Source organism: Crocodylus porosus, unplaced genomic scaffold (genome assembly GCF_001723895.1).
Source record: "Crocodylus porosus isolate Cpor-Errol unplaced genomic scaffold, CroPor_comp1, whole genome shotgun sequence".
NCBI classification, from domain to species: domain Eukaryota; kingdom Metazoa; phylum Chordata; order Crocodylia; family Crocodylidae; genus Crocodylus; species Crocodylus porosus.
Genome location: NW_017728909.1, coordinates 2,097,864 through 2,117,924, shown reverse-complemented (window position 1 = coordinate 2,117,924; position 20,061 = coordinate 2,097,864). Strand labels below are relative to the sequence as shown.

General features: G+C 40.7%; 1 protein-coding gene across 4 annotated transcripts in view; it reads left to right on the top strand.

Moving 5' to 3' along the window:
• Positions 1-20,061, top strand: part of WDR7 (WD repeat domain 7) — a 299,401-nt gene that overhangs the window by 23,013 nt on the left and 256,327 nt on the right. For all 4 annotated transcript variants that reach the window (XM_019531753.1, XM_019531750.1, XM_019531752.1 and 1 more), the window contains exons 7-12: positions 3,263-3,382; positions 3,916-4,061; positions 6,129-6,231; positions 8,250-8,391; positions 10,673-10,921; positions 15,471-15,691. In XM_019531753.1, the coding sequence (XP_019387298.1) occupies positions 3,263-3,382; positions 3,916-4,061; positions 6,129-6,231; positions 8,250-8,391; positions 10,673-10,921; positions 15,471-15,691 (981 nt within the window). The remainder of the gene's footprint in view (positions 1-3,262; positions 3,383-3,915; positions 4,062-6,128; positions 6,232-8,249; positions 8,392-10,672; positions 10,922-15,470; positions 15,692-20,061) is intronic.

Genomic DNA, 20,061 nt, shown 5'->3' with positions numbered 1-20,061 from the left:
GTCTGGGACAGACATTGCATAAACTGGTTTGACACAAATCAGTTAAGTCTGATACTTCAGTCAACAAGGTTTATCTTAAACCAGTTTTGGCCATTTTGAAACTGTTTTATGCGCACTGAACCTTTGTTCTGTTACAGGTTTAAATCAGTTTCTGATCACTTTAAACTGGTTTATGTGGAATGTCTGTCCCTAGCCAAAGAGCTTGTAATATAAATGACAATAAAAGAGAGATCTGATTTCCAGCAAATCCATCCCTCTCCCCTCCGCCCCCCTACATGCTGTTGGAACGTCTGATGCTCAGAGAGGTTAACAGGTTTATTCAAGATTGTGCAGTAAATGGGTTGCAGATCCTTGAAATGAATCCAGAAGTCTCTTCTCTCATAATGACTTCTTGATAAAACCCCTTTTGCTTTAGAGTTGGCTCCATTACCCCACTCCTAATTTTGCAGATTCCTTTAGATGGGATTTTTTTTTTTAAAGAAATTGTGTCCTTTTGGAGAAGATCAAGGAAGTGTGTTATGAAAGTCTTCAATATAGCATGCAGAGCAAAAGGTAGAATTTGTGTAAGTTGCGCCTGTTAGAAAGCTGAAAATCTGTTACAGATTGCAATCCTGCCCTTTCTGTGTTACTAGCACCTGAATTGGCAACAATCAGTAAAGATAGATTCTTTCTCTTAAAAAGCAGTCCAGTGTTAGTAGATTTCTGCCATTTTAACTGTCCCCAAACCTTTTTTGCTCTGGATGGCAGCCATTAAAATAGGAACATTTCTGCCGTTCATTCTTGATGGAAGTAAGGACACCTGATTCCTCTTATGTTAGCCTTCATATTTAGTTCAGATTTAGTTGCTTTAATGCTGAAAGCTGCATTTGGTTTTGAAATAAGTAGATGTCAGTTAGTTTACTGGATATCATGTGAATGTTAGGTGATTTGCTTTTGAAAACAGCTGACTTGCTTAGTGGAACAAACAATTCTGAGAACTAGCTACAAGCCACAAAAAGAGACCTCTCTGTCACAGATAGATATAGGGCAGTATCCAATTTTTGTGTCCCCTCAGATGAGGGAAAGGGAACAGAGAGAAACTCTTCCTTTCCATTTAGTAAAGTGGCCAAATCATTGTTTGGAACGATCAGGTGTACTGGATGCAGTTGGTATTGAGATGAGTTTGTGTCATAGTCAGTGAGGTTAATCCAAGGAACGATTATTGCCAATTGAAAACTTTTTCACAATTTATTTAAGGGAAATTAAAAACATTCCCACCACAAGGGGTAAAGGCTGTTCTGAAAATGTGCAGTGCAAAGGTACCATTTTTCTTACTGTTTATCTTAGAGAGAAATGGTGGGATCCCTGAAAGAGTGCAGCTTGAATTTAAAACAAAATTCAACATTTTAAACAACTTAAAATTCAAAATTCAATTTAAAATCAAGTTGAGTCTTAACTCCAAAAAGTCACTTAGATTGAAATGTAACTTATTTCCATTTGTAAAATTTTCTCTGTAGAAAACTGCTCTTATATAGTTAATTACTGATTAATGTAATCTTTGCTTTTTTCCTATCCTAGATACTTATGCATTATCCCATTATCGTATCTGTGAGTTCAGTCTTCAATGTATTGATCCTAACAACACTCTCTAGATAGGGAAATACAGTAAAAGTCATTATGATGAACCCCTGTGGGACTAGGGGAAAAGTTCATTAATAGAGAATGTTTGCTGTAATAGGTCTAGTTGATTTGCTGCATCATAATAACGAAAAAAAAATCAATTCCTGCTCTTGGGATGTTAGAAATGGGGAACTTCTTGTAAGTAGAATTTGCTATAATGACATTGTACTGTACCATCATCACCATTTTAGAGGCCTCAGAAAATCTGTAAATGAGAAAAGTGGAAGAGGGGGTGCAGAGAAAAGGGAGTAACAGAGATTAAGTTCCCCTAACCTGGGGTTGGCAATTATTTGGGCTGAAGGTCCACTTAAGGAGTTTTGGTGAGCTGTTGCAGTTGGTGGGGTGGTGCTGATCTGGCCCACGACAGCTCACCAAAATTCCCTAAGTCGCCCCCTCATGCAAATAAGTGCCCACCCCTGCACCATTTCCTGCTTCTGCTTTTTCATTGTTTAAACCTTTGTTCCTTGAATTAGCTTAATAGATTCAGGTTTTTATGAAAACAAGGCGATTTTTATGGTATTACCTAGAGTCAGGAAAATGCATAGATGTGTCATTTTGTAAGATTCCCTGCAAGGTGCTTGCTCTGCACCTCTTCTGTTGTTTCAGGGCAGGGTCTTTTATTTGCGGATTGCCAAGCATTCAGGAATGTTCTAAATAATATAATTTTTGTTATTTGAAATTAGTGTTGCCCCAAAGAAATTGTGGACTGCTAAATTCTTCTGGTGATTTAAGGTGTTACAAACCCAGGTTGTCTGAAGTGCTGTGTCAGGAAATAATGTTCCTAATTGGTTTACTTTTTTATCTATCCCTTTTTTCTCTTATATTTTAGCTAATGAACTTTTTTATCGTTGTCAGAAAATATAGTTTTAAAAATGTCTAGCTAGGGCTTAAGCTTGTAAGTAATCTATGTGATCTTAAAAATCTGGGTAAGATTTTTATAGCTGATTATGCCAGTGGTTCTCAAACTTTAATATGGACTGCCTAAAAGCGTACTCCTAGGAACATTTTTACAAATCTGGAGGCTATTGCTTCTCTGTGCTAACTCTAAAGTTTGCTTGTATAAAAAGTAGTACTAGGACAATATCAGGGTGAAAAACCATTTTTATAGTTTAATTTTATCTCTGACATTTTGTATCTCCATTTTTCTTCCTGGTGTAAGACTTTGCATACTTGAATCTTGCGTAGTTGCCAACAGCTCCCGTTGCTTTAATCTATGCATATAGTTTCATAGTTTGTTTCTGTTTTCCTGTTTACTTGCTACCTTTTCAGGTTTGGCATAATCTATAAACTTGGTCCTGTTTGAACTTTTAGCTAAGATGCCCCCCCTTACTTAGTTATTTGTTTTAGTAAAGCATTTATAGTGAATGCATTTTTATGAATTGGAAATCTTGGACATTTCCTGCCAAAGTTTTTTTTTTTACTTTGTCCTTCCTTGAAACTTCATAGAAATGTTGCTACTACAGTAGTCCAACAGAAGTTTTGTACATCTGTAGCACTTTGCATTGCTCAGTATGTCTATAAAGTGCTATTTGAGAACTCTGGATGTAAGTGGGACCATGCTAGATATAACATGTCATTAAATGTAACTTGTTTCTCTTTTTAGGATACAGAACCAATATTTGAAGAGGAGTCTAAACCAATTTATTGTCAGAACTGCCAAAGTATTTCCTTCTGTGCATTTACCCAGAGATCTCTTTTGGTAGTATGCTCAAAGTACTGGAGGGTAAGGAAAACCAGTTAATTGAAAGTTGGCTTCTTTCAATAGAAGCTGGTTTGTTTTAAGTAGTCAGTGAAGTGTTTACAAAAATGAAGCTTGGAAAAGTCTGTTTTTAAATCAATTAGCATTCTCAATTCATTGTGTGTTTAATTTTTTAGAAGTTTATTGGCTCGCTGCATTGACAATGCTGCTTTGTGGTTTGAACATTAAATAAAAATCCTTTGATGGATAGTCATTATGGCTACCTTGTATGGCACTGAAATATGCAAAATAGTTCTATGCCTTATTTATAAAGTTTGTAATCATGTTTCTTGTTACATTTCATAGACATTTTAACTTTTATAATACTTTTCTTGACTCTTATGAAAATACATGTGCTAAATATCTTCAGTAAATTCTGCTGTAAGCTAAGTTACTTTAATGCACCTTAGACACAGAGGTATTTAGAAAATTAAATGAACCCCTATCCAGATATGTAAAAAAAAATAATGGTGAACTCATGGGAAACTTAGTTTTTGTATAAATTTGTTTCTTCCTAGGTGTTTGATGCTGGAGATTATTCTCTGTTATGTTCAGTTCCCAGTGAGAATGGACAGACCTGGGCTGGCGGTGACTTTGTATCGGCCGATAAAGTAATCATATGGACAGAAGATGGCCAAAGTTTTATTTACAAACTACCAGCCAGGTATTCAGTACTTGAAATAATGGATCACAGGTGGGCTTTGGAGTAAACTTAATTGACATGGAATAAGAGTAAAATGGTGACTCTATTTGGCTTATAAAAAATGTTGTAGAAGAAATAATGCAATGAAAATCTTTCAAAATATGTACCCTCAAAATGTATTCTTATGTTTTGGTACATGGAAACAATGTGTTGGACTGAGTTTCTTATTTTTCCAACTTTACCACAATCCTTTAATTATTGTAGTCACCAGAGAATGTATAATTTTAGGAGTCATCTTTTTCTCTTGCCTATATGAAACAAATCAGAAGCATGGAGGTGAGAAGTAGCATTTTGTGCTAGGTTATAGTTTCATAGTAGCTAGGGTCAGGAGGGACCTGAACAGATCACCTAGCCTGACCCCCTGCGACAGGCAGGAATGAATGCTGGGTTCACAAGACCCCAGACAGGTGATCATCTAACCTCTTTTTGAATTTGCCCAAGGTAGGGGCGAGGACCACTTCCCTAAGAAGTTTGTTCCAGATTCTGGCCACCCTAACTGTAAAATATTGCCTTCTGATCTCTAACCTAAACCTATTCTCCATCAGCTTATTACTATTGTTCCTCATCACCCCAGGTGGTGCTGGGGAGAATAGGGCTCTCCCTATTTGCTGATGACCTCCTCTGATGAGTTTGTAGGCAGCCACCAGGTCCCCCCTCACCCTCTCTTGCTGAGGCTGAACAGGTTTAGGTCCCTCAGTCTCTCTTCATAGGGCTTGTCCTGCTGCCCTCTCACCAAGTCGCTGATGAAGATGTTAAACAGTGCAGGCCCGAGGACTAAGCCCTGGGGGACCCTACTGCTCACATCTCGCCAGACTGAGTACGACCCGTCCACTACTACTCTCTGGGTGTGCCCCATCAGCCAGTTTTTTACCCATCCAACTGTGTAGGCATCAGTGCCACAGTCACTTAATTTATTAATGAGAACTGGGTGAGAGCCAGTGTCAAAGGCCTTCTTAAAGTCTAGAAAGACTGTCCACGGCGACACCATCATCCAAGCCATAGTTACCTGGTCATAAAAGGCAACCAGGTTGGTCAGGCAGGACCTGCCTTTGATGAACCCATGCTGGTTGCCCCTGAGCATGATCCTCCCCTGCTGGCGCCCCCTTCCTCCCCCCACCCCAGATGTGCTCCTTGATGATTTTCTCCAAGATCTTCCCGAGGACCGAGTTGAGGCTTACAGACCTGTAGTTACTTGGGTCCTCCTTCCTCCCTTTCTTAAAAATGGGGACCACATTAGCTAGTTTCCAATCCCCTGGCACCTGGCCAGATGACCTCGAATGCTCATACAGCTGGGCCAAGCCATTTGAAATAGTTACTATAACTTTTTGCAATTATATAAATTTTGAAGAGTAGCTGTCTCTTAATGTGTAAGCTCTGTTTAATTTTAACATGAATATTCTGCATTCAGAATATAACATAAGGATCTAAAAACTCCTTGGGAGAATTGGAAGTGTTGGTTTTAAATCTTTAAAACTCTGATGGCTTTAGATCTTGTTACCTGACAAATCTCTTTTATTTTCATCAACATGTGCTATCACAGTTAAGTTCAGCAGAAGGATTTGAGAGCAGATCCCTCAGTATAAATGGGAGAGAGCTCCTGCAGTGTGTCGTAAGTCAAGAAGTCCCTGGTTTTGCTGCTTGTTGCCTCTCCATGGTCCACTGAAGGCTATATTTTTAATCTTCCAACCATACTACAAAACCAGTCCTCCTTTCTTTTTCTTTTAAAGAGGAGTAGTTGAGAGGAGGAGATAAATGGACCTGAATTAATTTATGGAATTTTTCCATCGCTTTCATTCATCTCAGTATTATGTGAATTCTAGTTTGTGGAATGTAAGCCAAGAGGACTTACTGTTAAGAGCAATAAATAACAAATAAAAAAAAAATAAAGAGACAGTGGTTTGTTTGTTTGTTTTAAAGTAAAAAGAATCTAGCAAATGCTGCATTTTAAACAGTGGTATAATAATAGAACTCAATTTCAGGATGTTAAATGTGGCGTATGATTTAGTTCACTTGTTTGTTTTTATATAGTTGCCTACCAGCTAGTGATTCATTTCGCAGTGATGTTGGCAAAGCTGTTGAAAACTTAATTCCTCCTTTGCTGTACAGTGTATTGGACAGAGCAAATAAGCAGGTAAAAACAAATTCCTTGAAGCTTTTCCGTGCTCTGTGGTTTAACTGTTATGAAATTTCTAATGGTTTTGAGCAAGTTATCTCTTTCCTTTCCCTCCACTTGGCTTTCTTAGTTTCAGGCCAATACCTTTTCAAGAACTCCTGCACTGTATGTGTATTTCCATAGTCTCATCTTTCTTCAGAGTAGTTTTTGAATGACAGCTAGGTTTCCTTTGAAAGGTATTATGCTTTGCAACTTCTACATATTATGCTTACAATTTTGAATAGTCACCACTGAGATTATGCCTAAACGGGGAGCTGAGGTCTTGATGCATCTGTTACAGATAGATGTCTTTAAAGACCTGTCCCTCCTTGGTGAGTGCCTTTTTCATTAGGTTATAGTTATACTCCCTATTCTTCCTGCTTTCTGGCCCTGAATTTTTTTGTGCATAGTGATACAACTTCAGCTGGTGGAACAGTACTTCTCACCCTAAATAGTCTATGAATTAGTGGTTATAGTGCTTGTAGAGGTGAAAGATAGGGGTTTCAGTTCATTAATGCCAAGAAAAATTGAATCCAAGTTTCCTATTTCTTGTGTGAATGCCCCAATTAAAGGCAATTGTATAAAGGTGACCTGGTCTTTTACTACTACTTCCTTCTCCAGGGCCCTGTTTTATAAGAAAGCATCCCAAACCACTTTGATTTTCTCAGTGTATGTTAGACATCAGAGGATATGGGTAAAGAAATATGTGGTTTCTGGATCCTCATCGGGATAGGTGAGGAACTAAATGATGAACTTCTTGAAGTGGGACAGTTCAGGACATGAGATGAAGCACAACCTTAGATACCTGGAGGTCACTAAAATCAAACTGGGAAGTGCCTAATAAGTTTATATTCCTCTAAAGCGGTGGTTCTCAACTTTTTTTTTTTAAATGCTGCATCCCTCATTACGCTTGAAGCATCCCTTGGAAAATGCCATCTCTTTTATTTTTTTATTCAGTTTTTGCCTACAGAAAAATAGTACAGCAGTTGCAAAGGACTCAGAGGGTATCTATACACGTGCCTTGGGGTTGGAGGGGCGCTTTTAATTAGAGTGGCTTTGAGAGCTTCTCTAATTAAAGCATCCACAGCATCATGTGTATTCAGCATTCCATGCTTCAAAGTGGCAGCAGGGACGCTTTAATTAAAGTGGTGGGGACGCTGTGACATGGAGGCTGTTGGAGCATGCTAATTACCATGCTTCGGTAGACTTGTAGCATAGCTCTGTCATATGTACAGGTGCCAAGAAAGACCATAACAGGTCAAAATATTTTTAACACTGTGGATTCCCTATTTGTAATCTCTGGGTTTATCTTGAGAATCATGTTTGCACACCTAATAGTGCTAATATTGCATGGTACTCTGTGGCACCCTTGAAATGATCTCATGGCACTCTTGCTTGCCCTGGTACCCTGGTTGAGAATCACTGCCCTAAAGTTAGACAGCTGCTTAATGGGAGCTATTTCCATGGACATTTTGGATTGTTTATTGGATTTAAGCCCAAATACATTAACTTGCTCTTGTATAACTTGACCTTGATATATTTGGTGCTACAAAGAAGTGAGAAACTTTAAAAAAAAAATGTATAAATTAATATATTTGTTTACCTTACAAATGATTTTGTACCAAGATGGTTACAAAAATAAATTTAGTTTTAATTTAATCATTATGTGTGCTCTACATTTGGAGAGTGAAGCCTACATTGTACACAGACAGCAAATACAGCGTGTTTCTAATCACATTTGTTTCTTAAACTGTATGTCACACCTTCAGTTCTCTTTTGCAGTTAAAATAAATATTTTAACATTTATTCCTCATATATGGCACATCTGTAATGTGTTCTGCAGGTTGATTATGGTTTTTTCTGGGCATTTTATTCTCCAATTCCTGTTTTTTCACAGCAAGATCAGTTGAGTAGACTATGAGAGGAAAGGCTATTGTTAAGGCTAGGCACCTGTTACACACATATAAAAACGTTATCATGTTTCTTTTATTTTACAGTTACTAATTTGTCCTCCTGTCACTCGGTTCTTCTATGGACGCAGAGAATGTTTCCATAAACTTCTAATCCAAGGAGACTCTTCAGGGAGACTGTGTATTTGGAGTGTGCCAAATACACTTGAGCAACAAGACATTGCTGAAGGTGATTTGCTATCTAAATCTTATCAACTAGCTTCCTCTAAATCAGGGGTGTCCAAACTGTGGTATGCGTACCCTGGGGGTAAGCAAGACATCAGCCCCCACCATTGGCAGCAGTCGTGGCCTGCGCAGGCATAGCCGCCTGATGGCCAGTTCTGGGAGCTGCACATGGCGGTAAGGAGTGGAGCCCTGTTAGTCTACCTCTATTGCGCAGGGCTCCCCGCAGCCCATGCACAGCTCCCTAGACTTGTGCATCACTGGGGGGAAGCCCTGCACGTTGGAGCCGGCAGCAGGGCCAGGCTCCCTGCCATCATGTGCAACCCCCAGGACTCTATTGGAAGTGGCAGTGAGCCCCACTCCCTGCTTCCTGACAGAGTCCTGGAAGCTGCATGTGAGCCCCATGCAATAGAGGCAGGGTCTGGCTCCGCTTCTTGCTGCCACATGCAGCTTCCAGAACTGCTTAGAGCTGTGTGCTTCCAGGCGCCTGCGTCTGCATGGGCCATGAGAACCTTGAAGGCACGCTGCCTGCCGCTGCTGCCACTCATGCAAAGGGCTGTGTGCCCTGGGGGGGCATGTGGGGAGGTCCCATACCCTGCCCATAACCCCCAACATATACACACACACCCACATCTCTCAACATACCCTACACCACACATTTCCTCCACAAACCCCTCACACACAATATACAAGAGTAAGACTATTTTTGAACTATTATGCTATCACCTCATATATATATACACACACACACACACTACAAAAATACACATAAATCAGGACAAAAATATTTTTTTAAATAAATTTAAAATATTATAGTAGATGTTTAACTTTTAGTATATGATTTTGTTTTTCTCCAGTTCCAAGGTGGCAACCCGCCCCCTCCTCCCCCCTTCCCCAACGAATACTTGCAGGGGCAAGGGGAGGGACTTTTGGTGATAAAGGTTAGGGGCAGGACTTCCAGTCCCAAGATGGCAACCAGGGGGCAGAATACCTGTGAAGGGGTGGGGCTACCCTTGCAGCCCTTGGCAGATTATTAAAACTTAAACAGCCCTGCAGCCAAAATAATTGCTCATACCTGCCCTAATAAAACCACTCCTTTCTTTTACACTTTCTGGCTTACCATACTTCTCTCACCAAAGTATATCTAGAAAGAGCTCTAGAGGCCTCCTCTGCCTGCCAGCTATGCTAGGGGCTTTTCTGCAGCCTCTGATTGTCAGATGTCTTCAGGTGGTAGACCTATGTTGGGAATTACAGTTCTCCCTGGCCAACATAAGGAGAGTCAGCTAAGAAAGTGGGTCCCAGGATGGTGATGAAATGTAGGTGAGGGGCCACAGATGCCACTCCAGCTCTGCCTCCAGAGGCAGGAAGTAGGTCGGTGGGCTGGCCTTGATAAGTAGACTGAAGCAGCTTTAGAACTTCTACTTCCTACTATACCGGCTTTTCCCATGTCTCTTCCTCTTTTTGCATTGTTGAAACATCTGACAGCATCTCATCTGTCTGCTGCTTCCCATATGGTCCTGGGTGAAAAGCAGCCAGAGTCTCCAGGCTCTCCCTTCCTCCTTTGTACTATGAAGCAGTGGGGAGAGGGGTGTGTGTAGGTGGGAACAGAAGGAGGTCTCTGGCAGCTTAGAAGTTGGCCATCTACATGTTCTAGATTTCCCTTCTCTCTGCTGCCACTGTTTGTTACTTTTGTTGCGGTTTCAGGCAAGCACCATTGAGCATCTTTTGTGTCATCTCTTATGTGCAGAAGGAGAAAAGATTATGCAAGTTACTCACAGTTCTGTTAAAAAGTTTTTCTTTCAGTCATGCCTACAAAAACATAATTTATAGTTAGAGAAATATGTTGTTTAATAATTTAAATTATCATATCAATTATCATATCAATTTTAAGTAGTTTTTTTAATAAAGAAAAATTAATATAAATAAAAAATACTGTTTTTTTTAAAATACCCAGCTGACCCACAGTGTTTATCAGGAGAGTTTTGAAGCTATTAACTGGGTCTGTTTCACAAATTTAAGTTACGTTAATTATTGCTGCTGAAGTGATTTTCTCTTTTTGTTTAAATTGGACACATTATTTTTCAGTTCTTCTACCACCCTGTTTAGTGTTTGTATGTGTGTTTATGGCTGTATTTTTGTGGTGGGTAAATTAATCCCACTATCTACTTTGTATTTAATACATGGGATGATGTTAGTGTTAGTATTGAGAGAGGGGATTTGGAATCTTATCAAGGAAGCTGCTGAAAAAGAAAATAATCTTATTTTTTATAACTTTTTTTTTAAAACAGGGTTGCAAATGACAGTTTCAACTTCCTTGCAAGAAGCTTTTAATAAACTCACTCCTCATCCTGCTGGAATTATTGATCAATTGAGTTTAATACCAAACAGCAGTGAACCACTCAAAGTTACAGCTAGTGTATATATTCCAGCACATGGACGCCTGGTTTGTGGTCGTGAAGATGGAAGCATTATTATTGTGCCAGCAACACAAACTGCTATAGTTCAGCTTCTTCAAGGAGAGCACATGCTCAGGAGAGGTATGCAAACAAATATTAGACATGCAAAGATGATCATCTTCAAGCTACACAGATATACGAAAGACTCTCAGGAGACCAGCACTTTTCAGCACCAAGTCCTCTTACAAATCTGTTTCTAGAATAGGGGTGGAAAAGAAAAGGAACCTTGGTGATTCCCAAATTCTTTTATCTTCAGGGAAGTCTGCTATGTAGCTTAAATAGTCTATTTAGGAGAATCATAGCGTTGGGACCTCAAGCCTCATCTGATCTAACTTCCTTCACAAATTCATGAATGCTATTCCTAAAATATGCTAAAGTATAAACTTGTGTATACTAAAACATACTAACTAGGTACTGGCTTCCATCTTTGTGCTCTAAAGAAAAGTACGGAGGTTTGAGAATCCTTCCCATCTCTAATGTCCTTGTGCAGATGCAGCCGGCAAGCACAGTTGAGCACTGGGACTCCAAGATGCATGTGGAGATTAGAGAAGACACCTTAATGCACTGGTGAACAGACATGCCTGGGAAAATCTGCCACATCCCTCACAAGTCTGCTTGACCTACAAGTGGGGGATGTATGAGGAAAAATTCTGTTCTGGAGCACAACTACTGAATACAGTCTGCCTAGGAAGTCAGCGTATTAACACCATTTGGGCCTTGATCTTACCTAATGCTGTTGTGCTTTAGAATTTTGGAACAAATTATTATTGTTTTTAAAAGGGATGCACTGATAGAGATTTTTTGGGCTAATACCGATGGCCAATATTTAACAGGCCTTATCAGCTGATACAGATCTGATTGCTGATATGTGGCCTGGCAGCATGGCGAGCAGCATCCGGCTGGTAAGTCTGTTGTGGGGGAAGGTGTGGGTGGGGCAATGGAGGCCTCTGCAGTAAGGGAGGGAGTGGGGCTCGGGCAGGGGCAGGTGCTGCACAGCTTAGGTGGGATGGAGGCACAGCTCATCTGGGGATGTGGGGGGGGATGGTTCCTGCCACTGCACACACCCCAGGAGGGCATGGGGGGGGTGTGCCCCCCTTTCCCAGATCTGCGCATGGGGGGAGGGCGGGTGCCGCTGTGGGGTGGGGCCAGGGGCGACACCGGGCTCTTCCTGCTGGGGGGAGCTGGGCCAGGCTGTATTCGGGCTGGGCAGTAGCAGTGCTGCTATGGGGGGTGGGGGTTTACAGTGAATTTTGGGGTGGTTACAGCCCACCCCATAGCCCCCCTCCCAGCACCACCGCTGCCTTCCCAAGTGCAGCCCCAGCCCAACTCCCGCACTGGGAGGAGCCTGGCACTGCCCCCAGCCCCCAGTGGCAGCCTGCCCGTACCCCACTCACAGATCTAGGGGGCACATGCCCCCTCCCCCATGCTGTCCTGGGATGTGTGTGGCAGCAGGAGCTGGCCCCCTCCCTCCCTGAGTCCTCCGGATGAGCCGCTCACAGATCTACCCCAAGTCCTGTCCCATCCCAGCTGTGCAGTGCCAGCCCCACTCCCTCCCTCCCTCACTGTGGGAGGCTTGGTCTGCCCCCCCATGCCCCTTCCTTTAAAGATCCCATTAAAATCCCGTGGTTCCATGAGCTGGATCTAGCCCACAGGCCACATGTTGCTGATCCCTGACCCAGACAAAATAGCCAAAGGACAACTGACCTCTCTAGCCAAAGTGAAGTGGGAAAAATGGAGCCTCATTCATCTTATAAGAAACCACGTGGAACAGGCCAAAAGATCCTCTTTTAAAAAGTCCAAAATAAGGTTAAAAAAAAAGAAAGGGGAAAAAAATCAGGTGCTAAGAGCACCTATAAGCTAAAAATGCAGTCTGATGAGATTACAGCTTTATTTGAAGCCAAGACAGTTACAAGGAACTAAGGGGTTGGGAAGTGTGGATACCCTTTATACCCTCAGTATGAACAACTAGAAGAAACAGGGAGCATACATCCGACATAGGTACCACTAAGGCAAAATGTTCTCAAAGCTCACACAGGTACAGTGCAATGGGCATCTGGATAAGCATTCTAAGGACAAAATAAAGGTATAAACATCAGGGACAACTAAAAAAACCCACTTTTTTAAAACCCTCTTTTTGCAGATTCATCAGCTGTATAAAATACATAAAGCACAGGCAAGTAGTACGCTGACCTTTTTGCAAATATGATCATAAACCAACTTTTTCATTTACCTACACTTGTAAGTATTAAAAACTAGAGGTGCACCAATACATTGGTCCTATATCATTGGCACCAATAAAAGAAAAATTGACCTTATCGGTAATCAGCTGTTTTAGGCTGATGTGGCTGATAATGTCAGCAATAAATGCCACATGCATGTGCGCAGCTGCAGCTTAGCATGCAGGCGGCCAGGAGAGCAGCCCAGCAGCATGGAAAGCAGTGTCCAGCTGGCAAGTCTGCTGTGGGGGAAGGGGCATGGAGGAGCAGATCAAGGCTGTCGCGGTGAGGGAGGGGCTGGGACTGGAGCAGGTGCTGCCCAGCTGGGACGGGCATGGGATGGAGCCACAGCTTGCCCAAGAGGCGGCTCCCGCCACTGTGCATAACCCGGGAGGACATGGAGAGTAGATGACTTGTGCTTCCAGATCTGCATGGGGTGAGGCAGGCTGCCACTGCAGGCTGGGGCTGGAGCCCTGCTGGGCTCCTCCTGATGGGGGTTGAGCTGGGCTGTTTTCGGGGTTGGCAGCGGTGGTGTTGGGAGGGTGAATTGGGCTTTGGCAAATTTTGGGGAGGCTATAGTCCCAGCCCTGTACTCCCTCACTGTGTTGCCACCACCCACCCCAAGCCCCAGTCTGGCACAGTCCCAGCCTGCAGCACCAGCCTGCCCCACCCTGCCTCATGCAGATGCAGGGGTCAGACACTCCCCCATGTCCTTCCAGGGTGTGTGCAGCTGCAGGAGCTGCTCCTCCCACACTCCCCACACCCCCTAGATGATCCACTTGTGATTCTGTCCCATGCCCTGACCTACCCCCTCCCTTGTTGCAGGGGCCTCAATCAGACCTCCCCCCCCACCCCACACACACAGAACACACGCTGCTTTTCTTTCTTCTTCCCTTCCACCACAACAGACTTACCAGCTGGATGCTGCTCTTCAAGCTGCCGAGCTGTGTATAAGAAATCAAATTGGTATCAGCCAATATGCCTCCTTAAAAATCAGCTATTAGTATTGGCCCTAAAAATCTGTATTGGAGCACTGCTAATCATGGCCTTTTTGGCTTCGGACAAATATTGTGCATAGTTTGTGGTCTCTCTAAGTAGGTGCTAAAGTGCTACTTAAAAGTATGTTTATGGAATACTTGTGCTAAAACTTGTAGCAGTTTCAAAAATAGTTCAAATGCATCAATTATGGATGAATTAAGTCTATGGGTACTAAATGCAAATTTATAGTTATGTTAATTTCAAGTTCAGTTTTTTTCAGGTTTCCTCCCTTCCATCTGTTCAAGAAGAGCAGGGTCTGACCATAAGGAGGGGGAAAGGGTCGAAGGGGGAAGAAACTGGGGAAGGAGGGTGGGGGGAAGAAGGCAAAGGGGCTACCTGACCCCTCCGATTTATTTTCCTTCTATATTAGTGAGAGGTTGACAAAGTCAGGCAAACCTCCAATAATTAGATTTTATACCTGGCAAACTATAACAAACTTATAATTTTCCAGGTATAGAATCTAATTATTGGGGGGTCATTTCATAATCAGGGTCATCTACTTGAGTAACTATGGTACTTGGCAACCTGCTTGTTGTTCCATTTGTATAGAACACTAACTGGTACTCAACTTCTGGCCCATGAGGCAGATCCTGCCTCCAGAGCTGTGTCATCTGGCCCATGGGTCTCCCCATGGGCCCGGAAACTTGGTAGCGGAGGAGCTGTGCGAGCATTAATTGCCATTCCCCTGCTGCCCAGTTTCCCATGTTTTTCTCCTTTAGGGAAGAATCCCTTTTTAAAGTTTGTTCATGACCCTTTCATATGTTTTTGCGACGCCACTTTTGGGTCACAACTCATGGGTTGAGAAATGTTGGTCTACAAGACCCTTGATGAGAAGGGTGGAGAGATGCAGGTGCTGATGGCTGTGTACAGTGACTTAATAACGTTAAATTTCAAACTCTTCGGCATGAAAATGAAAAGTATAATGCACTGACTAAAACGGTATGGTGTCATCCCTAGCGTGGCTGGTATACAGTCACACACGTAATATATATAAATATTGTGTATTTGTTCAAGTTTCCGGAGGTCTGGGTTTTATGATGATGAAGGTGTTTTCCTTCTGACAGCCTCCTGATATAGGTCATTGTGTTGTCATTTTCTCATTTAAAGGTGAAAAACAATTGTTTTTCTCTTTCTTCACTTATTCAAGTTAAAAAAAAGGTCAAGAAGAGTTCAGTGCAAGCAGAAAATGTAAAATGTCATGAATATTTAAAAATTATGAATTTTCATTCCTTATAACTTAACAATAGTTCCTGCCATTTTTTAATTCCGTTTTAAAATGTGAAACAGAAATGTAAAACCTGTTGTTTAGTATATGTGAATTAATGGTTTGTTTTATTTTAAACTTGTTTCTTTTTCCCCCTTTTTTAATTTTCTAGGTTGGCCACCTCACAGAGCTCTCAGAGGTCATCGTAACAAAATCACATGTTTACTGTACCCTCATCAGGTTTCATCTCGTTATGACCAAAAATATTTGGTATCAGGTGGTGTGGATTTTTCAGTCATTATATGGGACATATTTTCTGGCGAAATGAAACATATTTTCTGCGTGCATGGCGGAGAGATAACGCAGCTCCTAGTTCCACCGGAAAATTGTAGTGTAAGTGTAACTAACTAAATACATGCTTGTATCATAAATGCCATCTTCTTTCAAAACTAATATAAATCGAATCCTTCTAAAGATTGTGAATATACACTGATACATTGGAGAAAACACAAAGGATTTATGCTTTGGGTGGCTTATGTTGGTCAAAGCATAATTCCCTGACATTTAAAGGAAGTTAACTTCTGAGTTAGAAACAAAACAAACTACCCTGTGACTTTGATTTTTAGCTCATTGGACAATTAAGAGTAGTTTAAGAAAAGCTTTATTTCTTTTTAAAAAGCAATTGGTATTCTGTCTAGTACATAGCATCAGCAGTGAGCTGTATGTTCTGTAAGAACCAAGAAGACAAAGTCCCAACTGGTGGTAAGGTGGGAAACAGTAATGCCTGTCAGTTTAGTACGCAACTTGGTTGTTCTGTAATTTATTTATTTTTTTGCTAAAGTCTGTTTATCTTGCATTTCTATGTTTATGATATTAAAGCCCTTTGACTTGGGTGTTAAGAGAGGCTGCAAAGGGAGGTGCTGATGGTAATGAAATGTGAACATGGCCCCAGGTCAGGAGAAAGCAGAGAGATGGGAGTGGTAAAGCACAGAGGGGGTGGTTACTTGTGCAGCTCTTATGGTGGGTAGGACTGTTCAATCTTGTTACTTTATCTCATGCTAATCATATTTTGCTCAAAACACTTTCTGTCAATACCATGTTGCTTTTGTTTTAAAAACTGAGATTTAATCTAAGCTTCTATAATTGCATGCATTCCTTGATACCCTGCAATATGTAGTTGTACTGTTAATATTTTTGTCTTCCCTAGCGTGCGTTAAAATTGATTAGTAACACAGTAGAACCTTGCTAGCTCACATTAATGAACTGGGAGTATTGCTGCAAATTACTGTTCTTAAAAACAAGTTTCTGAAATATCTTTGGTGAAAACTGAAGCTAGGTTTTACTTGAACCTGTGATCAGCCAGAATATGGTATTGCATGCTAAATTATACATTAGGAAGACTTAGTAGAATAATGCTTTACTCTTAGATAAGTGGTAACAGAAGCAAAGTTTGTCTACAGATCTGTCCTCAGGACCGAACTCTGAATTCTGTCTTAATTGCTACCTTAAAGTTAGACTCAGGGACAAAAGGGCACTTATTTATATTAATAATCTGACTTGTTTTTTTTATTGACAGTAATGGTAATATATCTTCCATGCTTTGACCATCCTGCTTTTCTCACTCATCGCTGTATACGCCCCAGCTTTAGTGCCTTTTCTGTCTTTTGTAATCTGCAAACCTTCTTACTCTTTCCATCCTTATGCTTGTTCTTACTACCTCTCCTTTGACAGTTTATAGAATGTGGGTGTCAAGTCCATAGCCCCGGGGCTCTTGATTGTTGTTTCTGAGACAAGTTTTGTTCAGAAGGAAATACATTCTGTGTACAAACATTCATTTCTATTGAAAGAAATTTCTTCTGGTAGAAAAATAACTTGGGAGCTGGACTGTACAGATGGTCCTTCAGTGCCACAGCTGGAGAGCTTCACAGGGAAGCATTCCAGCAAGGGAGCACTAGAGACCTGTTCCCTGAGCCGTTATTTAAATATAGTCTCCTTTTGGTCTCCTATTCATCTTTATTTAATTGTAATAACTGTGGTAAATTAGGGCCTTCATATTGGTTTAAATACCAAATCCATTTTTTTTAAAACCACAGTCTATCTTGCTTCTTTCAATTAAACATGACAAAAATTAAGGGTAGCCGTGTGTTTGTATCTTCTAAGTTTTTAAAGCTCCTTAGCCTTCCCCTTGAAGGAACGTATTTCGTAGGCTCTAGGAATAAGCAAGTTGTGGAGAAAACTATACTTTCTTATACTGCAAGATTTTACTCTATGAATCGGTTATCTGAATTTTATCTAACACTTAAAACCATGCACTAGAAAATTATTGTTTATTGAGCTGCATAATTTTAAATACTCCTTTAAAAACGCTAAAATATAATCCCTAGTCTTCCTTTTTCTTTGAGTAAGCTTTTATGGCCAGATTTAAGAACCCTTGGAGAAACCAGTTGGCGGTGCAACTGCTGCCAGCTTGAAAGCAGTGCAGATGAGTTACCATAATAATGAAGCTTTTTTGTTACAGTTCTGTTTTTTCCTCCAGAGTTTAAAACTGGCATCCTTTTCAGAAAAGCACACAGTATATTGATTTGTCTTATCAGCTTTGCTTCAAATGGTAATTTAACAAGTGGAAGAATTACTTCTACCTTAATGACCTGTTCAGTTGCTCTGGTAGTTTAGAACATATCAGTAGATGTGCTTAAAGACCAAAAAGCCTGGATGATGCTTAAAAAGCGAAGAGCACAGTCTGAGCATGTTTGCTAAATCCCAAGCAAACATTCCTCTGAGCGTGTGAGAGCTAGCCACATTATGTGCTGATTATTGAATTACTATATCTCTTCTCACTTGGTTCAATAAAACCTCATCTAACTCCTGACCAGAACGCTTATTTAGTATAGCGTATATGCAGGTTATACTTTATGCCATATTTAGTGAGAAGTGTTTGTTTCTTTCTGTAGAAGGCTTTTTAAAAATCTGACTGAGACCCATAGTATACAGTGAAGCACTGTTTCTTTCACTCAAAGTCCATCACTAATATATTTTTCACAGGTGGATTTTTTTCTCATATTTTAGTTTTCAAAAGTAAACTTTACAAGGTAACTGAGGGAGAATAGTAATGAGCGTAGATTTTTGTCTGTGATGAATATTAATGTATAGTAAAACAAATGTTAGAAACATCTGGACATAAATTAATGCTAATTAAATATTTGTATATTTAAATAGTGCCACCATTGCCTTTATACCAGAGCTGCCCAACTTCTGGGTCGCTGGGTGCTTCAGCCCCGATATAAGGCAATGTGACTTTCCTGTCAAGCCCCCTTCCTCTTCCTCCCTCCTCTACACACGTACCCCACCCCCCAGATGCACCACACAAGCTTTCTTCCTCCTTCCCCTTCCTCTCCAAACACTTACTCCTTTCTATAACTTTACACAAATAATTCTATGGACTATTTGTATAAAGAAAGATTTATAGGATCAAGACCTGAATGTGGATGCTGATGCTGATACTTTTTCTGTTTTCCATTTTCATGAAACTATTTTCAAATAGCTTTTAAAATAACTGAATCACAAAAAGTAAGCTGTAGAGGGTACTCTTGCATACATGGAGTAGCAAATATATATCATTCTAAGTAAAGAACATCTATTTTGGAGGAAAATCCTTTTTTAAAATAAAATTTAAATCTGATTTTCATTCTGCATACTTGGATGGTATACTTTGAGTTGATTAGTAAAGCTTATACTTGGTTAACTTTTGTGGAGTGTATATTTTGCTTTTCTTTTTAGTAGTCTTATGTTGACTAGCGCTAGTTAACAAGTCCTAAAAAAAAGTTAATCAATTAAATACTTTCCCATGCTTTCCATATGTTAAGTTGTACATTGATGAACAGTTTGTTGTTGTTGTTGTTTCTAAAAGGACAGTAGTGTCCCATGCCTTGCCCTGTCAAATGTTAATGAAGGTGTTCAAGGCACAGTTACTGTCAATATTTTAGAACAAGTCAAAACAGCAGTGAAACTAATTATGTGCATTTTCCTTCATTTCCAACTGGCCAAGGCATGATATCAATGCAAGGTCTTTATGCTTTAGAATCCTATTCTGTGGTCTATATACTTTTGATGCCTATTTAGCAGTGGGCATGTTTTTCCTAATATACACTTGTATACAACTTTGATATCACTGTAAGATTGTGGATTTCATCGTGCCTTGGGCATGTGTTGTGCTTTTGAGATGTCAAAGGGGCATGGTCTTTCTCCAGTTGAAGCTGATGTGAAAACTCTTTTTGGACCAGAATATAGTTCATCTGGTACACTTTCATTGTGCTTGTTTAACAGTTGCAGAATTTGGTATTTATTGACAAGAAGAGAATATCTTTGGGTATGATTCATAACTTGTGATAGAGGTGACATCTTTTATTAGACCAACTAGATTTTTGCAAAAAAAAATCTTTATTTGCCAGCTTTCGGGCACAAGCACCCTTCTTCAGGCATAGGAGAAAAGTTTGTAAAAGTTCTCTTAGGTAGAAATGAAAGTTCCTGTTTCATAGGAGAGTTGAAGGTGTGGTAAAATCTCCTGTTTGGAACACTTCATTTTATGCAGATTAGCCTCAGAGAAAATGGACCTTACGACGACAGGTTGAGAGCCATGGGGCTCTTTAGCCTGGAAAAGCACAGGCTCAGGGGCGATCTGGTGGCCACCTATAAGTTTATCGGGGTGACCACCAGGATCTGGGGGAACGTTTGTTCACCAGAGCACCCCAAGGGATGACGAGGTC